Source organism: Budorcas taxicolor, chromosome 18, assembly GCF_023091745.1.
Source record: "Budorcas taxicolor isolate Tak-1 chromosome 18, Takin1.1, whole genome shotgun sequence".
Taxonomy (NCBI): Eukaryota; Metazoa; Chordata; class Mammalia; order Artiodactyla; family Bovidae; genus Budorcas; species Budorcas taxicolor.
Window position 1 is genome coordinate 64,602,511 of NC_068927.1, and position 16,707 is coordinate 64,619,217.

Consider the following 16,707-nt stretch of genomic DNA (forward strand, 5'->3'; position numbering starts at 1 on the left):
TCCAGGAATCTGGGAACCTCCCAGGCTTGCAGGTCTTGGATTCTGAGCATTGAATTTATTAAATTGTCCCAGAAAATCGACAAATAACTCGTGTATTTATGCCACTTATTTATTTGTTTTCATTGAGGTATACTTGATTTTCAGTACTACATTAGTTTCAGGTGTACAACAGTGATTCAAATTTTTAATGCATTACATTCGGTTTAAAGTTTTTATGGAATACTGGCTGTCGTCCCTGTGCTGTACAATATCGTCTCGCAGCGGTTCTGTTTTATACATAGCGAGGTCGTAGGCACACATATTTTTAGATGAGGAAACAGGCTGATCCATTTGAAAGACAGAGGACCCAGATCCGGAAGCGACAGCTGCCTCGCTGGGATCCTGGGGTCCCTACAGCGCGGCGCTGAACTTTTAAGCGGAGCGAGTGTGACGTCATCGGAACAGCGCCTAGGCCCCGCCCCCGAGGCCCCGGCGCCGGAAACTACCGTTCCCAGCAGCGGCAGCGCTCGCAGTCCGTCCCCATAGGTCTCAGCCTGGAGGCCCCGCCCCGCCCCGCCCCGCCCCCGCCCCGCCCCTTCCGGAGGCGCGGGTTCCGGCGGCGTGTGCCCGTCCGCACGTGGGTCCGGGGCGGCGCGCTCCAGGTGCAGACCCCGGGGCTCGGGGGTGCGGGCGGCTGCAGTGAGACTCCCGCTCCGGCCAGGCATGAGCCGCTACGTTCTGCCGCTGTCCGTGCTGGGCACGGCCGTGGGCGGCGCCGTGCTGCTCAAGTGAGTGCGCGCGGGTCTCAGGCGCGGTAACGGCGGGCCGGTGGGCTTGGACAGGGAGGGAGGGCCGGGTGGAGATCGCCGGCTCCTCGCCCACCCAGGAGTCCTCCAGTCCACTCATCCAGCAGTGCTCCCAGAGAATGCGGGGACAAGCCTGGGCCCCGAGCGGGCAGGTCACGGCCCAAGGTCGGCCAGAGAGAGGGGCGGATCCGGGCCCTGGTAAACGTTTTGGTCTAGTTATTTCCAGACTTTCAGTGCATTAATTCATTCATTCAGCAGATACCTACTGGGCACCTCCCATATGTCACGTCCTGGCCCAGATGCAAGGAACGTGTGTGCCGTCTAAGCTCTCCTTGTCGGGAATCAGAGAAACAAGTTAGAGTGGTCCAACTCAGTCAATGAAAAGATCGTTATTGCGTGGGATATACACGTAGGACAGTTCTTTCCTCTGGTTCCTGGGCTAATTCACTAAATAAAAACAAGACAGGGGGCTAAGGGGTGCAAACTGTTAGTTATAAAAGAAACCACAAGGAGATATTGTACAACCAGGGGAATATAGCAACTCTTTTACAGTAGATATGAATGGAATATAACCTTTAAAAGTTGTAAAGCATTATGTTGTACACCTGTACCGTATATAATATTGTATACCAACTATTCTTCAATATAAAAATCCCCCCGCACTCCACACCAAAATACAGCAACCAAATATTCTGTAGCAGCACCATTCAGTAGAACTTTCTGTGAAGATGGAAACCTTTTACATCATTTGCCTTTTACATTTACTGTAAGCCATACAGTGTAACTGTTGAGCACCTAAAAATATAACCATGTTATGCTTGTAGTAACAGTATTATACTGTACACTTAAAAATTTGTTGAGATGGTAGACCTCACGTTAAGTGTTCAGGATTAGCAATACGTAGTTTATTGCAGTTACACAAAAGCTGAGAGTTAGGCCAGAAAGTGATTGCAATATTGAAGTATCTTTTTTTTCCCCTCTCATAAGGGGTTGAAGGATAGACTGACTGACTGTTAATCTCTTTGCATAAATACGTTTAGGCTTGTTTATCTGCTCTGTGATGAGGGTTCATTTTGAAGTTGTTCCTCCTGATCCAATAAAGTCTTTTTTGTGTAGCCGGCTGCTATCTTGTTTTTTATAAACTCCTGCTTTGTAAATATTAACCGCCTTTTTTTTGGAAGCTCTAGGAAATGGAAATAATTTTTCCTTATCATAGAAATCATCGGGAAATTCCCTGGTGGTCCAGGGGTTAGGACTTGGCACTTTCACTGCCGGGGCCTGACTGGTCAGTCCTTGGTTGGGAAAGTAAGAACCCTCAAAGCAGAAGGCATGGCCAAAAAAAAAATTCATTGGCTGCTGTTTTTATTTTTATTCATGCTGATGTCTGTTAGTTCTGAAAAAGCTTAAATATAATAATAATAAATATCAGCATGGGAAGAATAAAAGAAAGCTGAATGCCCTGGTTGGGGACAGGGAATATGAATATTTATTTTTAATTAAAAATGACCCTCTTGTCTGGAGAGGACACTGTTTCTCTGGCCAGCTTCCTGTTGGGGACATTTAGTTGTTTCCAGTATTTAGCCTCTGGAATATGGACATAGTAGCGGAATAAGGCCCTCCTGCCCTCTCCCGCACATGCTAATGGCCAGAACCCATGACTATGCTTCCTTACTGGTCAAAGGGGACTCTGCAGATGTCATTAAGAACCTCCATAATGGGAGATGATCACCAGGTGGCCCCAGCGTCATCACAACGGTACTCACAAGAGGGAGGCGGAAGAATCAGAGCCAGACACTTGGTGCTGCTGTTGCTGACTTTGAAGGCAGAGGAAGGGGCCACGAGCCCAGGGAGGCAGGTGGCCCTTAGAATCTGGAAAAGGCTCGGGAACAATTCTCATTTCTCCCTTGCACCTCCAGAAGGAACACAGCTCTGCCGACACCTCAGTTTTATCCTGTGAGACCCGTCTGGGACTCTGACCTGCAGACTATTGTGTGGTTTTAACCCACTGAGCTCCTGGTGAAATGTTACAGCAGCCGTAGGGATTGGACACGGGGTCTTTATCAGCTAACGACGGTTATGACGAGGAGGCTTCCCCACACCAGGCAGTGCTGAGTAACTACAGGGCTCCCTCGGGTTGTGTGACACTGTTCCCATCCTTCCGCTGGGGGAGCACAAGCTCAGAGCGGTCGCTTGTCTGAGATCGTAACCTCTGGGGGCACCTGCGGTGGGAGTGGACAGACAGATGGAACTGACCTCCCGTTTCCTACCTCCAGGGACTTTGTCGCCGGCGGGGCTTGTCCCAGCAAGGCCACCATTCCCGGGAAGACTGTCATTGTGACTGGTGCCAACACGGGCATTGGGAAGCAGACCGCCTTGGAGCTGGCCAAAAGAGGTGGCGTCCCGTTGGGCACCTGCTTCTCGGCGCGGGGCTCAGGCGCGAGACCTGGTGGTGGACGATGGGATTCCCCTGGGGGGGTTAAGATCTGGTGTTAAGACCTGGTGGTGGACGGTGGGATTCCCCTGGGAGGGTTGGGTTAAGATCTGGTGTTAAGACCTGGTGGTGGACTGTGGGATTCCCCTGGGGGTGTTAAGGCTTCTGATTCTTCCGGTTTTGAAAGTGGCAGAAACAAATGCAGGCTGGCATAAGCCCCAAAGCCTGGTGTCCTGGAAGGGGGCGGATGGGTCCAGGGGTTCAGAGGAGCCCATGGACAGTTAGCAGTTTCTGGTTGGCTTTTTGTCTGCATCGGCCTCGCCCTCTCCTATGCTGGTTGGACTCAGTCCTGGTGACTGGGTTAGGGCCTGGGTCAGAGGTTGGGAGTAAGACTTGACTTCAGGCTCTTCCAAGCTTACTGATCAGGTCTTTAATAGGAAGAATGGCCCCTTCGATTTGGTTCTGTTTGATGTTTTTCTCATTGTAAGAGTGGGCTTATGGAGAAGTGCCCTCCTCAGCACACAGATCTCTCTGTTTAAAAAAATTTATTTATTTTTGGCCCCACTGTGTGACATGCAGGATCTTACTCCCCTGCACCGGAAGCTCGGATTCCTAACCACCAGACCACCAGGGAAGTCCCCACAGAGCTCCCTTTTGAATTTAGAATCAGTGGGGTTTCTGGGGGGACAGCCATTCCGGTTTTTGTTTGAAGAGCTGGAAGACTGGAGTTGGGAGGGAGAGGCTGGAGCAGGCGTGAGGGCTGGGGGAGGCCGGGACCTCTCCTTCGGGGGCTCCAGACGCGGTGGCCAGTGAATGCGTCCCTGCTGGATCAGCCAGGCCCGAGCTGCATGTTCGCCCCGAGGTCAGAGTGATGGGGGCCGTGATGGCCGGTCCTCTGCCCCTGCGCCTCATCACATGGGGTTTCCCCCACGGAGGGGCAGGTGTTCCTTTCCGGACCTGGCGAGACTGGAACTTGGGCCAACATACCCACCGACGTCCAAGGGCCGGGCTGGCCCTGCGAGGATGCACAGAGCCCGGACTTGATGAGCTCTGTCCTGGACTGTGTGACGGGGCAGCCAGTGTGTAGGAGGCGGCTGGTCCCCCCCAGGGGAGCCCCAAAGACCCACACAGCATCATGGTTGCCCATCCTTTTCTCAGACCCTGTTTCTCCTCACTTCTCTAATTTGAAAAAAAAGTTATTTTTTTTTTAATGGGTGTATTAAGATTTAATTCACACATTTAAAAATGCACACTTCTGTGATTTTTAGTATATTCACAGAAATGTGCAACCATGCCTGCTCCCCATTGTAGAACATGTTTCATCACACCCAAAATAAAACCTGGATCCTCTAAGCCATCGCCCTCTTAATCGCCCATCCTCTGCAGAGCTAGGAAGCCACTGGTCTTCCTTCTGTGGATTTGCCTCTTCGGGGCATTTCAGATTAATGGAATCATACACCGTCCTTGTACATCTGCTCTCTTTGACTGAGTGAGCGTTGTGTTTGTGAGGCTCATCCGTGGTGTAGATGTTCTGGGATTTCCTTCCTTTTCATGGCTGGGTAATATTCCACTGATGCATGGACCACGTTTCCCTTAATAATTTTTAAAAAAATATTGGGAGTATAGTTGATTTACAGTGTTGCGTTAGTTTCAGTTGGGCAGCAGAGTGATTCTGTTTTAAACACACATGTATCTATCCTTTTTCAAATTCTTTCCCATTCAGCTCATTACAGAATATTGATCAGAGTTCCCTGTGCTCTCCAGCAGGTCCTTGTTGGTTATCTGTTTTATATACAGTAGAGTGTATATGTTAGTCCCAAACTCCCACTTTATCCCTCCCCCTCCACGTTCATTCTTCCCTTGATGGACATTTGGGGCGTTTCTACCTCAACAGTGCCTCTGTGTACGTTAGAGTACATAGTTTTGTATGGACTTATCTCTTCATTTATCTTGGGTACATACACTTAGGAGTGGATCTTTTTTATGTTTATTAAAAAAGTTTTTTTCTCGTCTGGCTCTTTCAGGAGGCAACATCATTCTGGCCTGTCGAGACATGGAGAAGTGCAAAGCGGCAGCCAAGGAGATTCGAGGGGAAACCCTTAATCACCGCGTCAACGCCCGGCACCTGGACTTGGCCTCCCTGAAGTCCATCCGAGAGTTCGCGGCGCAGGTCACTGAAGGCAAGAGAGAGGCCTCTGGCCTTGTGAGGGAGGGCTTGCGCAGCCGGGCCGTGGCCGGGGACCGCACCGGGCAGGCCCTGGAGCCGAGTGTTGCTCACTGCCTGGTTCTGTTCAGTCTTTGGGTGAAGATTTTACACTGTTTTCCTTTCTGACATTTTCACGTTTGCATATTTGTCATTTTTGCGTGTGGGAAAGAAAAAAGAATAACATCTCACGACATGTGGCTTTTATTTGGAATTCAGACTGTGCTTTGTTCTTTTGGCCACACTCCTTGGCTTTCAGGATGTTAGCTCCGGGCCAGGGACTGAACCTGCCCCCTGGGCAGTGAAAGCCCAGGGTCCACTGGATCGCCAGGGAGTTCCTGGAATTCAGATTTTAGTTTGCCTGAAGGTTTTGTTTTTAGAAACTGAAGTCTGATTGTTTGCAGCGTTGCGTGAGTTCCTGCTGTAGAAGAATGTGAGCCCGTTATACGTATGCATGTATCTCCATAAGGGGTCTTTCCTGGTGGCTCAGTGGTAGAGAACCTGCCTGTCAATGCAGGAGATGTAGGTTCGATCCCTGGGTCAGGAGGATCCCCTGGAGAAGGAAATGGCAGCCCACTCCAGTTTTCTTGCCTGGAGAATCCCATGGACAGAGGAGCCTGGCGGGCTACAGCCATGGGGTTGCAAAGAGTCAGACACCACTGAGCGACTCCACAGCAACAAAATCATCTCCGTAAAGTTTTGTTGACACACAGCTGGGCCCATCGACTTCCATATTGTCTGTGGCCGTTTTAGTCCTGCGAGGGCAGGATTCAGTGGAGACAGACCAAATCGCCTGCAGAACTGAAAGGATTTGCTGCCTGGTCCTTTACAGAAGGAGGTGACCGAGTCCCACTCTCCAGGAAAACCAAGTCCTGTCTGAGCTGGGCTCCTGGGAGAAGCAGAGGCCGGGACGGGTTTGATGTGTAGGGAGGCAGAGGAAGAGTTAACCAGGAGGAGAAGGGCAGAAACACCGACTCACCCACCGTTTGCTCAGGCTCTCTGGTGCTGAGGTGACTCCGGGGACACAGACGTGAGTCAAATTCAGGCTCTGTCTCTGGAGCACCTGGGGCCATGTCGGCCGTGAGGACAAGTGACTCACAGGGGCCCCGCAGGCACGACGCAGAGCACCAGGAGCGCCCACCTTCTCCGCTGGGCGTCTCCTGCAGAGCCAGGCATGAGGCTGGCGTTCCTTTGCACTTCCATCTCCTTGATGGCTGACTCACTCTTCCTGCTGCTCGCCACACGGTCTCGGAACCGCTTGCATATTTATTTACTTTTCGAACAGGAGTAACATTTGCAAGGTTAAACGTTCAAAAAGTGCAAACGGGGCTACAGGGAAGCATCTTCCTGGCACACCCGCCCCTAGCTCCCTGGCTGTTGTCCTCAGACGGGCTCACTGCTTCCCCCGCTGCACGTCCCCTGGGGGGCCGTTTATGCATGTATAAAGCAAACGAGGGGATACAGCTCCCCTTGGGTGTTTTGTATAAACCACAGCCTGATATACAGCCGCTACTGCCCATCGCTGCTTGTCCCCAGCTCTCTCCTGGAGGCCAGGGCGGGCAGGGCTTTTCCTTTTGTTGCTGTGGCTGTCTTCTGTGTGTGTGTTTCTCTCCCTGCCACCGTGGGATTTGCAGGATCTAAGTTCCCGACCAGGGGTTGCGTCCATGTGCCTTGCTGTGGAAGCGTGGAGTCCTGACCACTGGACTGCCAGGGAATTCCTGTGTGTGTTTTAAAATTTTTATTGAAATGTAATTGACTTACAACGAACATTCTGTTAGTTTCAGGTTTATAGTGTGTTTTAAAATTTTTATTGAAATGTAATTGACTTACAACGTTCTGTTAGTTTCAGGTTTATAGTGTGTTTTAAAATTTTTATTGAAATGTAATTGACTTACAACGTTCTGTTAGTTTCAGGTTTATAGTGTGTTTTAAAATTTTTATTGAAATGTAATTGACTTACAACGTTCTGTTAGTTTCAGGTTTATAGCAGACTTGAACTCTGGTCTAGTTATATACACACGTGAATGTTCACAAAAATACATTTTTTTTAAGACTCTTTTCTATTATAGATTATTACAAGGTATTGAGTATGGTTCTCTGTGCTATACAGTAGGTCCTTGTTGGTTATCTATTTTATATAGAGTAACGGGCATACGTTAGCTCCAGATTCCTAATTAATCCCTCCCTCTGCACCTTGGTAACCATTAAGTTTTCTATGTCTGTGAGTCTATTTCTGTTTTGTAAATAAAGTCATTAGTATCCTTTTTTTTTAGATTCCATATATATGTGAGAGGATGAGATGGTTGGATGACATCATTGACTCAATGGACATGAATCTGAGCAAACTCTGGGAGATAGTGAAGGACAGGGGAGCCTGGTGTGCTGCAGTCCATGTGGTCGCAAAGACTCGGACACAAACTTAGTGCCTGAACAGTAACAACGTATAAGTGATATCATGTAATTCGGCCTTTCTCTGGCTCACTTTACCTAGTGTGATCGTCTCTAGGCCCGTCCCTGTTGCTGCTAATGGCCTTATCCATTCTTTTTTATGGCCGAATAATATTCCACTGTACCGTGTCTATTTATCCATTCCCCCGTTGATGGACACTTAGGTTGCAGAAGGTACTTTTTGAGTGGATCGTAATGAAGCCGTCCTACCTGGCAGGTAATGTTACCCATTTTACAGAGGGGAAAACTCAGCCCCGTTTGTCCTTACCCCTGTTTTCCAGAGGAGGAGCATGTTCACATCCTGATCAACAACGCGGCCGTGATGCGGTGCCCCCACTGGACCACCGAGGACGGCTTTGAGATGCAGCTTGGCGTTAACTACCTGGGTGAGGCTGCGGGCTGAGTGGCATCGGCCCGGGATGTGGGTGGGGGCCCCCCAGGACCAGACGCAGGCTCCGGGAGGGGTCTTCCTCCGCTCTCCAAGGCGGCCGTGCGTGGGGTCACCTGGCAGCTCGGGGAGCCCCCTGTTCGTGGCTGGGCCTTCAGTCCCGGACCTTTCCTCAGCCTCTTGGCCTCTTGTCCCTCTGTCTGTCTGTCCCCCAGTCTCTGTCTGTCCTTCACTTGCTGGGTCAGTCTGTCTGTTGTCACTCTGAGTCCGGCAGTAAGGCTGAGGGACGCTGGGTAGGCATCAGTCGCAGGATTAGGGGCCACCCTGGTGACCTCGTGTAAACTTTACCACCTTCCTGTAGACCCTCTGTCTAAATAAGGTCACACTCCGAGGTACTGGAGGGTAGGACTTTTTTTGTTTCCAGGGGTGTTTGGGGGGTGACATGGCTTCCCTGGTGGCTCAGGTGGTAAAGTATCTGCCTGCAGTGCAGGAGACCCGGGTTTGATCCCTGGGTGGGGAAGATCCCTTGGAGAAGGGAATGAGCAACTTAAGCTCGCCCAATTCGCCTGTAACACACATGTGCCTGTCTTCGTCCGCTGCTGGCTGGGACTCAGTCATGTGACCTGGTGGAGCTGCAGGGGAGACTGGGAAATGTAGCGTTTACTGGGCAGTCTCATGGGTGACCCAAAATTCTATCACTAGAAAAGAAACGGAGAAAGGATTTTGAGAGACAGACGGCCCTCATAGAGGGCTATCACAGGACTTGGTGATAATTAGTTGTGGGGACTGTTTTGTGCATTGCTGGATTTTGTTTTTTTTTTTGGGTGCACCACAGGGCTCGTAGGATCTCAGTTTACTGGGCAGGGATTGCACCCAGGCTGCAGCAGTGAAATCCCAGCATCCTAACCAGGAGGCCCCCAGGCAACTCCTGCACTGTGGGGTTTTTAGCTGCATCCCTGGCCCCACCCACTAGGTGGCAGTAGCACTCCCATTCGGTCCTCAGCTCTGATGATGAAGATTGCCTCCAGGCTTTGCCAAATGCCCCCTGGAGGGCAGAGGGGGACCCTGCTGAGAAACACAGGTTATGGAAGGAGGCCATAAGGTGATGTTCTCAGTAGGGTCCTACGCCCGGGACAAGAACTGGGGGAAAGTTGTCTTTCTGTTTTCCTTCTTCCAGGCCACTTCCTTTTGACGAACTTGCTGCTGGACAAGCTGAAAGCCTCCGCCCCCTCGCGCATCATCAACGTCTCGTCCTTGGCCCACGTTGCTGGGCACATAGACTTTGAGGACTTGAACTGGGAGAAGAGGAAGTATGACACGAAGGCGGCCTACTGCCAGAGCAAGCTGGCCGTCGTCGTCTCCACCAAGGAGCTGAGCCGGCGGCTTCAAGGTGCGTGTGGCCGAGCCTCGCTGGGCTCCCCTCTCCGGTGGCTCCGAGCCTGAAACGGTCCTGCCGTGACCCTGGGTGGATGGGAGGTCGAGCGGTGGTTCCAGGACAGAGCAGGCCAACCCATGACACACTTACCACCCGCTCCCTGCCGGTGCCCGACGCGGACAGACAGTCAATGTCCGCCCTCTCCTCTGCTCCTCCCAGCAGGCACCCGAGCCTTTGCTGTTCTAGGCCAGTGGAGCTTTGGCAGTATCTGGAGATGTTTCTGGCTGTCCGTCTGGGGAAGAGGGGCGGTTTGGGAGATGTTCCAGGCATCTCGTGGGCAGAGGCCAGGGGTGGTGCTCCACATCCTACAATGCACAGGATAAAGAATGATCCCAGCTCAGCGTCCGTAGTGCCAAAGCTGAAGAGCCTGCCCTTGCCCTTGCTTCTCAAAGAGGGTCTGATGACCAGCAGTGTGGGCTCACCTGAGCTCTTGTCATAACTGCAGCATCTCAGACCCCTCCCTGACCCACTGCTTCAGACGCTAGCGGTCTGGGCTTCTCCAGCCCTCCAGGTGATGTTTGCACACTCAGGTTCAGAAGCTTTGCTCTGGGCAGCTGTGAGACAGCTGCCGTGCAAGATAAAAGCATGGATGTGAAGGTTTCAGAGCAGGAGGGTGACGGAGACTTGGGGGAGCCCCAGAGCCCAGGGCAGGCAGCACCAGCCTTCCGGGTAAGGGGTGGAGCTGCTGTCTGCTTGCCTGACTCTTCCCTTCGGTCCCAGGCACGGGCGTGACTGTCAACGCCTTGCATCCCGGCGTGGCCAGGACAGAGCTGGGCAGACACACGGGCATGCACAGCTCCGCCTTCTCCAGTTTCACGCTTGGTAAGCCCCTCCTGGCCTGTGGTCCCTTAGCTGAATCCCTGTCCTCCCAGCCTGGGGCCCAGGGCCCTTCCTCAGTGTACTAGGGTTCTCCAGGGACACTGAACCAATAGGATATCCAGGGGTATTTAGAGAGATTGACTAGGAGGCTTTGGCTCATGCGTCTGTGGGGGCCTGATCTGTATGTCAGAGGCCTAGGAATGCTGGCCCTGTAGTTCAGCCCAAACCCAAGGGCCTGAGCACCAGGGGAACTGCTGGTGTACGTCCCAGGCTGACTCGAAAAGCCGAGAGGGGTGGACGTCCGGGCTCAGAGTCTCCCTCCCAGTTAACTTCCCAGTGCCCGCCCACCTTGGGAGGGTGGATTTCACAGGCTTTACATGCACCCTCACAGACACCCCGGAAACAGTATCCTCCCTGCTCTCTGGGCATCTCGCGCTCAGTAAGCCCACACATACATTTTCTCTCTCTTTTACCTCTTGGCCGCCTTGCACGTGGGATCTTAGTTCCCCAACCAGGAATCGAACCCGTGCCGCCTGCATTGGCAGCTCCGAGTCTTAACCACTGGACCATCAGGGAAGATCCCCACACATGAAATTAACACCACACTCAGAGTCTATCTCAGGGGCTTTTTCTGCTTTACCCTGTATCTTCTTTTTCCCCTCAGTCTTCCCTGACTTCCCTGAAAGTCACTTTCATGTGTCTGCCCAGCCTGCCAGCCTCAGAACACCCTGGGAAACAGGCCAGAGCCTTGTGTGGTTCAGCTGTTCAGTTGTGTCCGACTCTTTGGGACCCCATGGACTGCAGCACGCCAGGCCTCCCTGTCCATCACCGTCTCCCAGAGCTTGCTCAAACTCACGCCCATTGAGTCGGTGGTGCCATCCAACCATCTCATCCTCTGTTGCCCCCTTCTCCTCCTGCCTTCAATCTTTCCCAGCATCAGGGTCTTTTCTAATGAGTTGGCTCTTTGCATTAGGTGGCCAGAGTATTGGGGCTTCAGCTTCAGCATCAGTCCTTCCAATGACCAGTGAGAAAAGTGTTTCAGAGGAGGAGGTCATGGGGCTGACTGCTTAGAGTCCAGCCATGCTTGGGATAGCTGCAGTTTCATCCCAAACTGGCTGGGCCACCCAGGGAAGGGACTTCTTTCCAAATCCCTATTTCCTTATCTGCCCAGTAAGGCTCATAGCAGTACCTGTCTCACAGTGGGGAGGACTAGATGAGGCCGCCCTTAAAAGGACCAGCACAGTGCCTGGCCCAGATTTAGGCTGAATAAATAGTGAGAGCTTTATAACTAGTGTTTATTATCCTGGTAGACATTTTAGTTGGTGGCGGCTAGGTATCAAGAATCTTAAGCTGAGGCTGGCACTGGAGATAATACACAAAAGTTAGTTTAAGGAAAGATCGGGGTGGTGGGGGTACTTCCTTGGTGGTCTAGTAGTTAAGACTGGGCCTCCACTGCAGGGGCCACAGGTTCAATCCCTGGTCGGGGAACTAAGATCCCATATGCCATGCATGGTGCAGCCAAAAACAAAGCAAAAAGAAAGATCGGGTGGGGTGAGGACTTGGACCTTTCCATTTTCCTGGGAAAAGCCAGGGGGGCTTCCTGGAGGAGGCAGCTTTCAGGCTGGTTCCTGCATCTGGAGTTGATTTGTCTGGGCAGTGCCGGGGAAGGGCGCTCCTGTGTAAGGACCCAGAGTGGCAAAGGCCTGGAGGTGAGCTCTGTGGGACTCCAGGGACCCTTCTGGCTTTGGTGGGCCCTGAGCAACCTGGGGTGAGGTGTACCTTCCTCTCTGAATGTCTGGACTGAACTCTCTGTGGACTGACTGCAGGGCCCATCTTCTGGCTGCTGGTCAAGAGCCCCCAGCTGGCGGCCCAGCCCAGCGTCTACCTGGCCGTGGCGGAGGAGTTGGAGGGCGTTTCTGGAAAGTACTTTGATGTACTCAAAGAGAAGCCTCCGGCCCCAGAAGCTGAGGATGAGGAAGTAGCCAAGAGGCTTTGGGCTGAAAGTGTCCGCCTGGTGGGCTTGGACATGTCCCATGGATCCCATGGGGAGAGGGGACAGCCGCTCCCCAAATAACCGCTGGGAACAGGCATGGAGGCCACCGGGCAGGCAGAGCCGTCAGGGTGGAGCCGCTCACCAAGCCTAGCTGTCATGCCCGCAGCATCCATCAGGTGGCAGTATTGACAAGGGCCCGGCTAGCCAGCGCTATGGTTTTCTCAGTAGTCATGTTTGGATGTGAGAGTTGGACCATAAAGAAGGCTGAGCACTGAGTCTTTTAAACTGTGATGCTGGAGAAGACTCTTGAGAGTCAACCAGTCCATCCTAAAGGAAATCAATCCTGAATATTCATTGGAAGGACTGATGCTGAAGCTGAAGCCCCAACACTTTGGCCACCTGATGAGAAGAGCTGACTCATTTGAAAAGACCCTGATGCTGGGAAAGATCAAAGGCAGGCAGGAGGAGAAGGGGACGACAGGATGACATGGTTGGATGGCATCACCGACTCGATGGACATGAGTTTGCGCAGACTCTTGGAGACGGTGAAGGACAGGAAGGCTGGTGTGCTGCAGTCCCTGGGGTTGCAGGGTCGGACCCGACCGAGCGACTGAACAAGTTGCCCGAGGGGCGCTGACTGCCACGCCTGCGGCTCCCTCTGGGTGGTGGCGTTGCCTTTTCCCTGGACACGGGGATTGGCCCCAGCTGAGCCTCTGGCCCAGGGCTGGCTGGCACAGTGTGCCCTGCTGCCAGCAGGTGGGCTGGGCCAGCGGACGCCTCCTTTGGGAATCCACACCAGGAGTTTGGGGCGGTGTCACCTGCCTCTGGTGTGGCCCATGCCTGAGACAGGATGCCTGTGGGCAGGTTTGTCCGACGCCGTTGAGTGGGCTCGTGGTCCGCCGTGTGACTGTGCGCACCTCGTGTCTCCTCGCTCAGCCTTGGCTTCCCCAGCTGTTCACCAGACTACTCATCGCGTGGGGCCGACTTTCCCCTGGCTCGGAGAATGGCAGCTGCACCTTCTCTGCCAGTGGATCTTTACTGACGACCTGCCATGTGCTAGACCCCAGCGAGGTGCTGGAGACGCCCACAGGAACAGACCGTGTTGTCTCCGTGTCATGCTGGTGGCATCACGGGGGGCGGGGGGCAGGGAGGAACCACTGAGGAGCCCGGAGGCCCGGGACCACGACCACACAGACCCTCCAACTTGCTCTTTAATAGGAAAAGAAACCCCAAAACTGTAACTGAGTCATTGGTTTCACTTTCTTCCTTTACGTGTGTGTGTGGCGGGGGGAGTGCTAAGGAGCTGGCCCGAAAGAACTTGGATTTATTACATTTAGAAAATGGGCTCTTGACTTAACTATCAACAGGGCAGTAAACGGCTCAGAAGTTCAGACTTTTGGGGACTAAAGGGGCCCATTCCTCCTTTCATGTGGTGACCGTCCTTGAGGTCTGGGCGCCTTGCGAGTTAGAAGTGGGGCTGACACTCCGCTTGGGCACAGCATGGAGGGGACCCCACAGAGCTCAGTTATCAAGGTAAAAAGTGTATTAATGTTAAAATGTTTAATACTTGGGAGAACTGTGCAGGCCACATCGTACGATGCACAGAAGGGCAGAGAAGGACCCTGTCCTGAATGCCATCAGTGCCGAGGGGGTGGGTGGGGAGGGGCCGCTGAAGATGCCCCAGTGCTCCGTGGGCACGGCGAGTGTTGCTCCTGTTCCCACGTCGGGTGAACAATGGCCGGAGGACTGGTGCGGGGTGACCGGGCCCCACTTCCCCGTCTGTGCCCGCTGTCTTCTCTGTGGGCCGCACCTGGATACTCCTTCTTTTTTTAAAGACAATGGGATTAAAAAGAAAAAGTTTGGTTGTTTCGGCCTCTTTCACTTGGGAGTGAGGGCTCTCTGCCATGGTTGCTCTGTGACAGGTGGGATCTTAGCTCCCCGACCTGGGATCAAACCCACAGCCCCCGCTGTGGAAGCACGGACTCTTAAGCATTGGACCACCAGGGAAGTCCCTTCTCTCGTTTTTTAAGGGCCTCTTGATATCGCTTGGCCCATCCAGACAATCCAGGATCGTCTTCCTCCTCTGACACTGGCTGTTAGGAACTTGAGCCCATCATCCCCCTTTGCCCTGTAAAGTAGAAGGTTCTGTGGATTAGAACACCTTGGGGGGGCACCCACTTTTCCACTGACACTGTTCTTTTCAAAATCCTTAAGCAAAAATCCTTTCTGCTTAAATTAAGAAGAATCAGCTTCACCAGGGTTGTTGGCAAGCAAATCAACAGAAAAAACAGATTTTTAAAATCACAATCTCCCCACTATCTGCTTTCAAAAAAAAAAACTTGGGGTGTGTTAGCAAGAAGAGGGGTTGGCATTCAGAGTCTGATTCCACAGCCCACTCTCTTTCTGGGGGAGGGTTATAGGTCCAAATGTCCATGAGAACCTCTGACCACACGAGGATTTGTCTGTTACGTACAAGCAAGCAACCTGCGGCCCACAGCTGATGCTAACCACAAACCTTCACAACCAACATCCACTTCCTTTCTGAAACTGAGAAACCCCGAAGACCACAAGTGTTGAGTCACACATCAGCTTCACCTTTGACTGCTTCTCTGAAGGCTTTGAGGTGGTTCACAAACCCAGCTACAACCTTCAGACGGACGGAAGACGATCAAACCGATCTCCAACAAGACGGCGCAAAACAAAACCCAAACCCGCAGAAGCAGCCCAGAGAGGAGATGGTGGCAAAGTCGTGCATGGACCCAGGGCGCATCGTGGAAGGGATGCTCGGGTGGGCTCTTCACCACGAGAGACCAGGCCGGGGTCACATCCTTCATGTTGCCCTTTGGGCTTGGGGATTCTGTTGAGTTGGTTTGGGCTGCTGATCACGGGACATGAAGGCGTTAAGCTGACCTGACGTGTGCACACGACGGTGTGTAAAATAGATGGCTAGTGGGAAGCTGCTGTGTAGACGGGGAGCTCAGCTCAGGGCTCTGTGATGACCCAGAGGGTGGGATGGGGGTGGAGGGAGGTTCAGGAGGGAGGGGATATATGTATACACATGGCTTCCCTGGGGGCTCAGCTGGTAAAGAATCTGCCTGCAATGCAGGAGACCTGGGCTTGATCCCTGGTTTGGGAAGATCCCCTGGAGAAGGGAAAGGCTACCCACTCCAGTATTGTGCCCTGGAGAATTCCGTTGCAGAAAGTCGGACACGACTGAGCGACTTTCATTTCACGTGGCTGATTTGTGTTGCACAGCAGAAACTAACAAAACGTTGTAAAGCAATTATATTCCAATTAAAAATGAAACCAAACAGAGTTTAAGCTGAGCTGACCTTCACCCCAGCAAAGGCAAGAGGAATTCCATTTCACAGAAGTACAAGCCCAGGGGTGTGGCAGGCTTTGGGTTCAGTAACATCCTGAGGATTCCTCCTGCAAGACGGGGTCCAGCAGCTACTGACGTCATCACAAGGCAGGGCTTTGGCGGGTTGAATGGATGAGCTTCCCCTAAAAGATAGTCCAGTGCCTGTGACTGGAGCCAATTTGAAAAAAGAGTTTAAGATTTCTTGATGTGAAGCATTTTTAAAGTCAATAAGGAGCTCATGATCTGAGCCACAGTCAGCTCCTGGTCTTGTTTTTGCTGACTGTGTAGAGCTTCTCCATCTTTGGCTGCAAAGAATATAATAAATCTGATTTCGGTGTTGACCATCTGGTGATGTCCATGTGTAGAGTCTTCCTTGTGTTGCTGAAAGAGGGTGTTTGCTATGACCAGTGCGTTCTCTTGGCAAAACTATTAGCCTTTGCCCTGCCTCATTCTGTACTCCAAGGCCAAATTTGCTGTTACTCCAGGTATGTCTTGACTTCCTGCTTTTGCATTCCAGTCTCCTATGATGAAAAGGACATCTCTCTTGGGTGTTAGTTCTATGTTGTAGCCAGGCGTTCCGGGAAACAAACTCACTCAGAAGGCCAGTGCGAGTGGAGTGCAGTTCATTATGCCGGCGGGCCCAAGGCAGAGTCTCCTCTTAGCCAGGGACCCTGACCAGTTTTTGTGAAAACCTTATATACCCTAAGTGTACGTGCTCAAACCCACCTCCCCAAATTCCTTGAAACTAGTCGGGACAAGGTAAAAGATACGATCAAAGTTAGCCCATGGTTCATGTGTCACAAGACTAGATAAACAGTGGATATTTATCAATAGGCCTGTGGTC

At 52.3% G+C, this 16,707-nt stretch overlaps 1 protein-coding gene across 1 annotated transcript; it reads left to right on the forward strand.

Moving 5' to 3' along the window:
- The first annotated feature begins 630 nt into the window (after positions 1 to 630).
- Positions 631 to 14,099, forward strand: RDH13 (retinol dehydrogenase 13). Its single transcript, XM_052655942.1, has 7 exons — positions 631 to 767; positions 3,059 to 3,177; positions 5,241 to 5,396; positions 8,149 to 8,253; positions 9,433 to 9,645; positions 10,411 to 10,512; positions 12,336 to 14,099. The coding sequence occupies exons 1-7, from the start codon at positions 703 to 705 to the stop codon at positions 12,581 to 12,583; spliced, it is 1,008 nt and encodes a 335-aa protein (XP_052511902.1). The 5' UTR covers positions 631 to 702; the 3' UTR covers positions 12,584 to 14,099.
- The last annotated feature ends 2,608 nt before the right edge of the window (positions 14,100 to 16,707 follow it).

What these genes read in the sequence shown, in the direction of transcription:
- RDH13 (XM_052655942.1), top strand. Translation starts at nt 703, where the DNA reads ATGAGCCGCTACGTTCTGCCGCTGTCCGTGCTGGGCACGGCCGTGGGC. An exon ending in CTTGGAGCTGGCCAAAAGAG is followed by an intron (nt 3,178 to 5,240) that starts GTGGCGTCCCGT and finishes TGGCTCTTTCAG; the next exon opens with GAGGCAACATCATTCTGGCC. An exon ending in CTTCTCCAGTTTCACGCTTG is followed by an intron (nt 10,513 to 12,335) that starts GTAAGCCCCTCC and finishes GACTGACTGCAG; the next exon opens with GGCCCATCTTCTGGCTGCTG.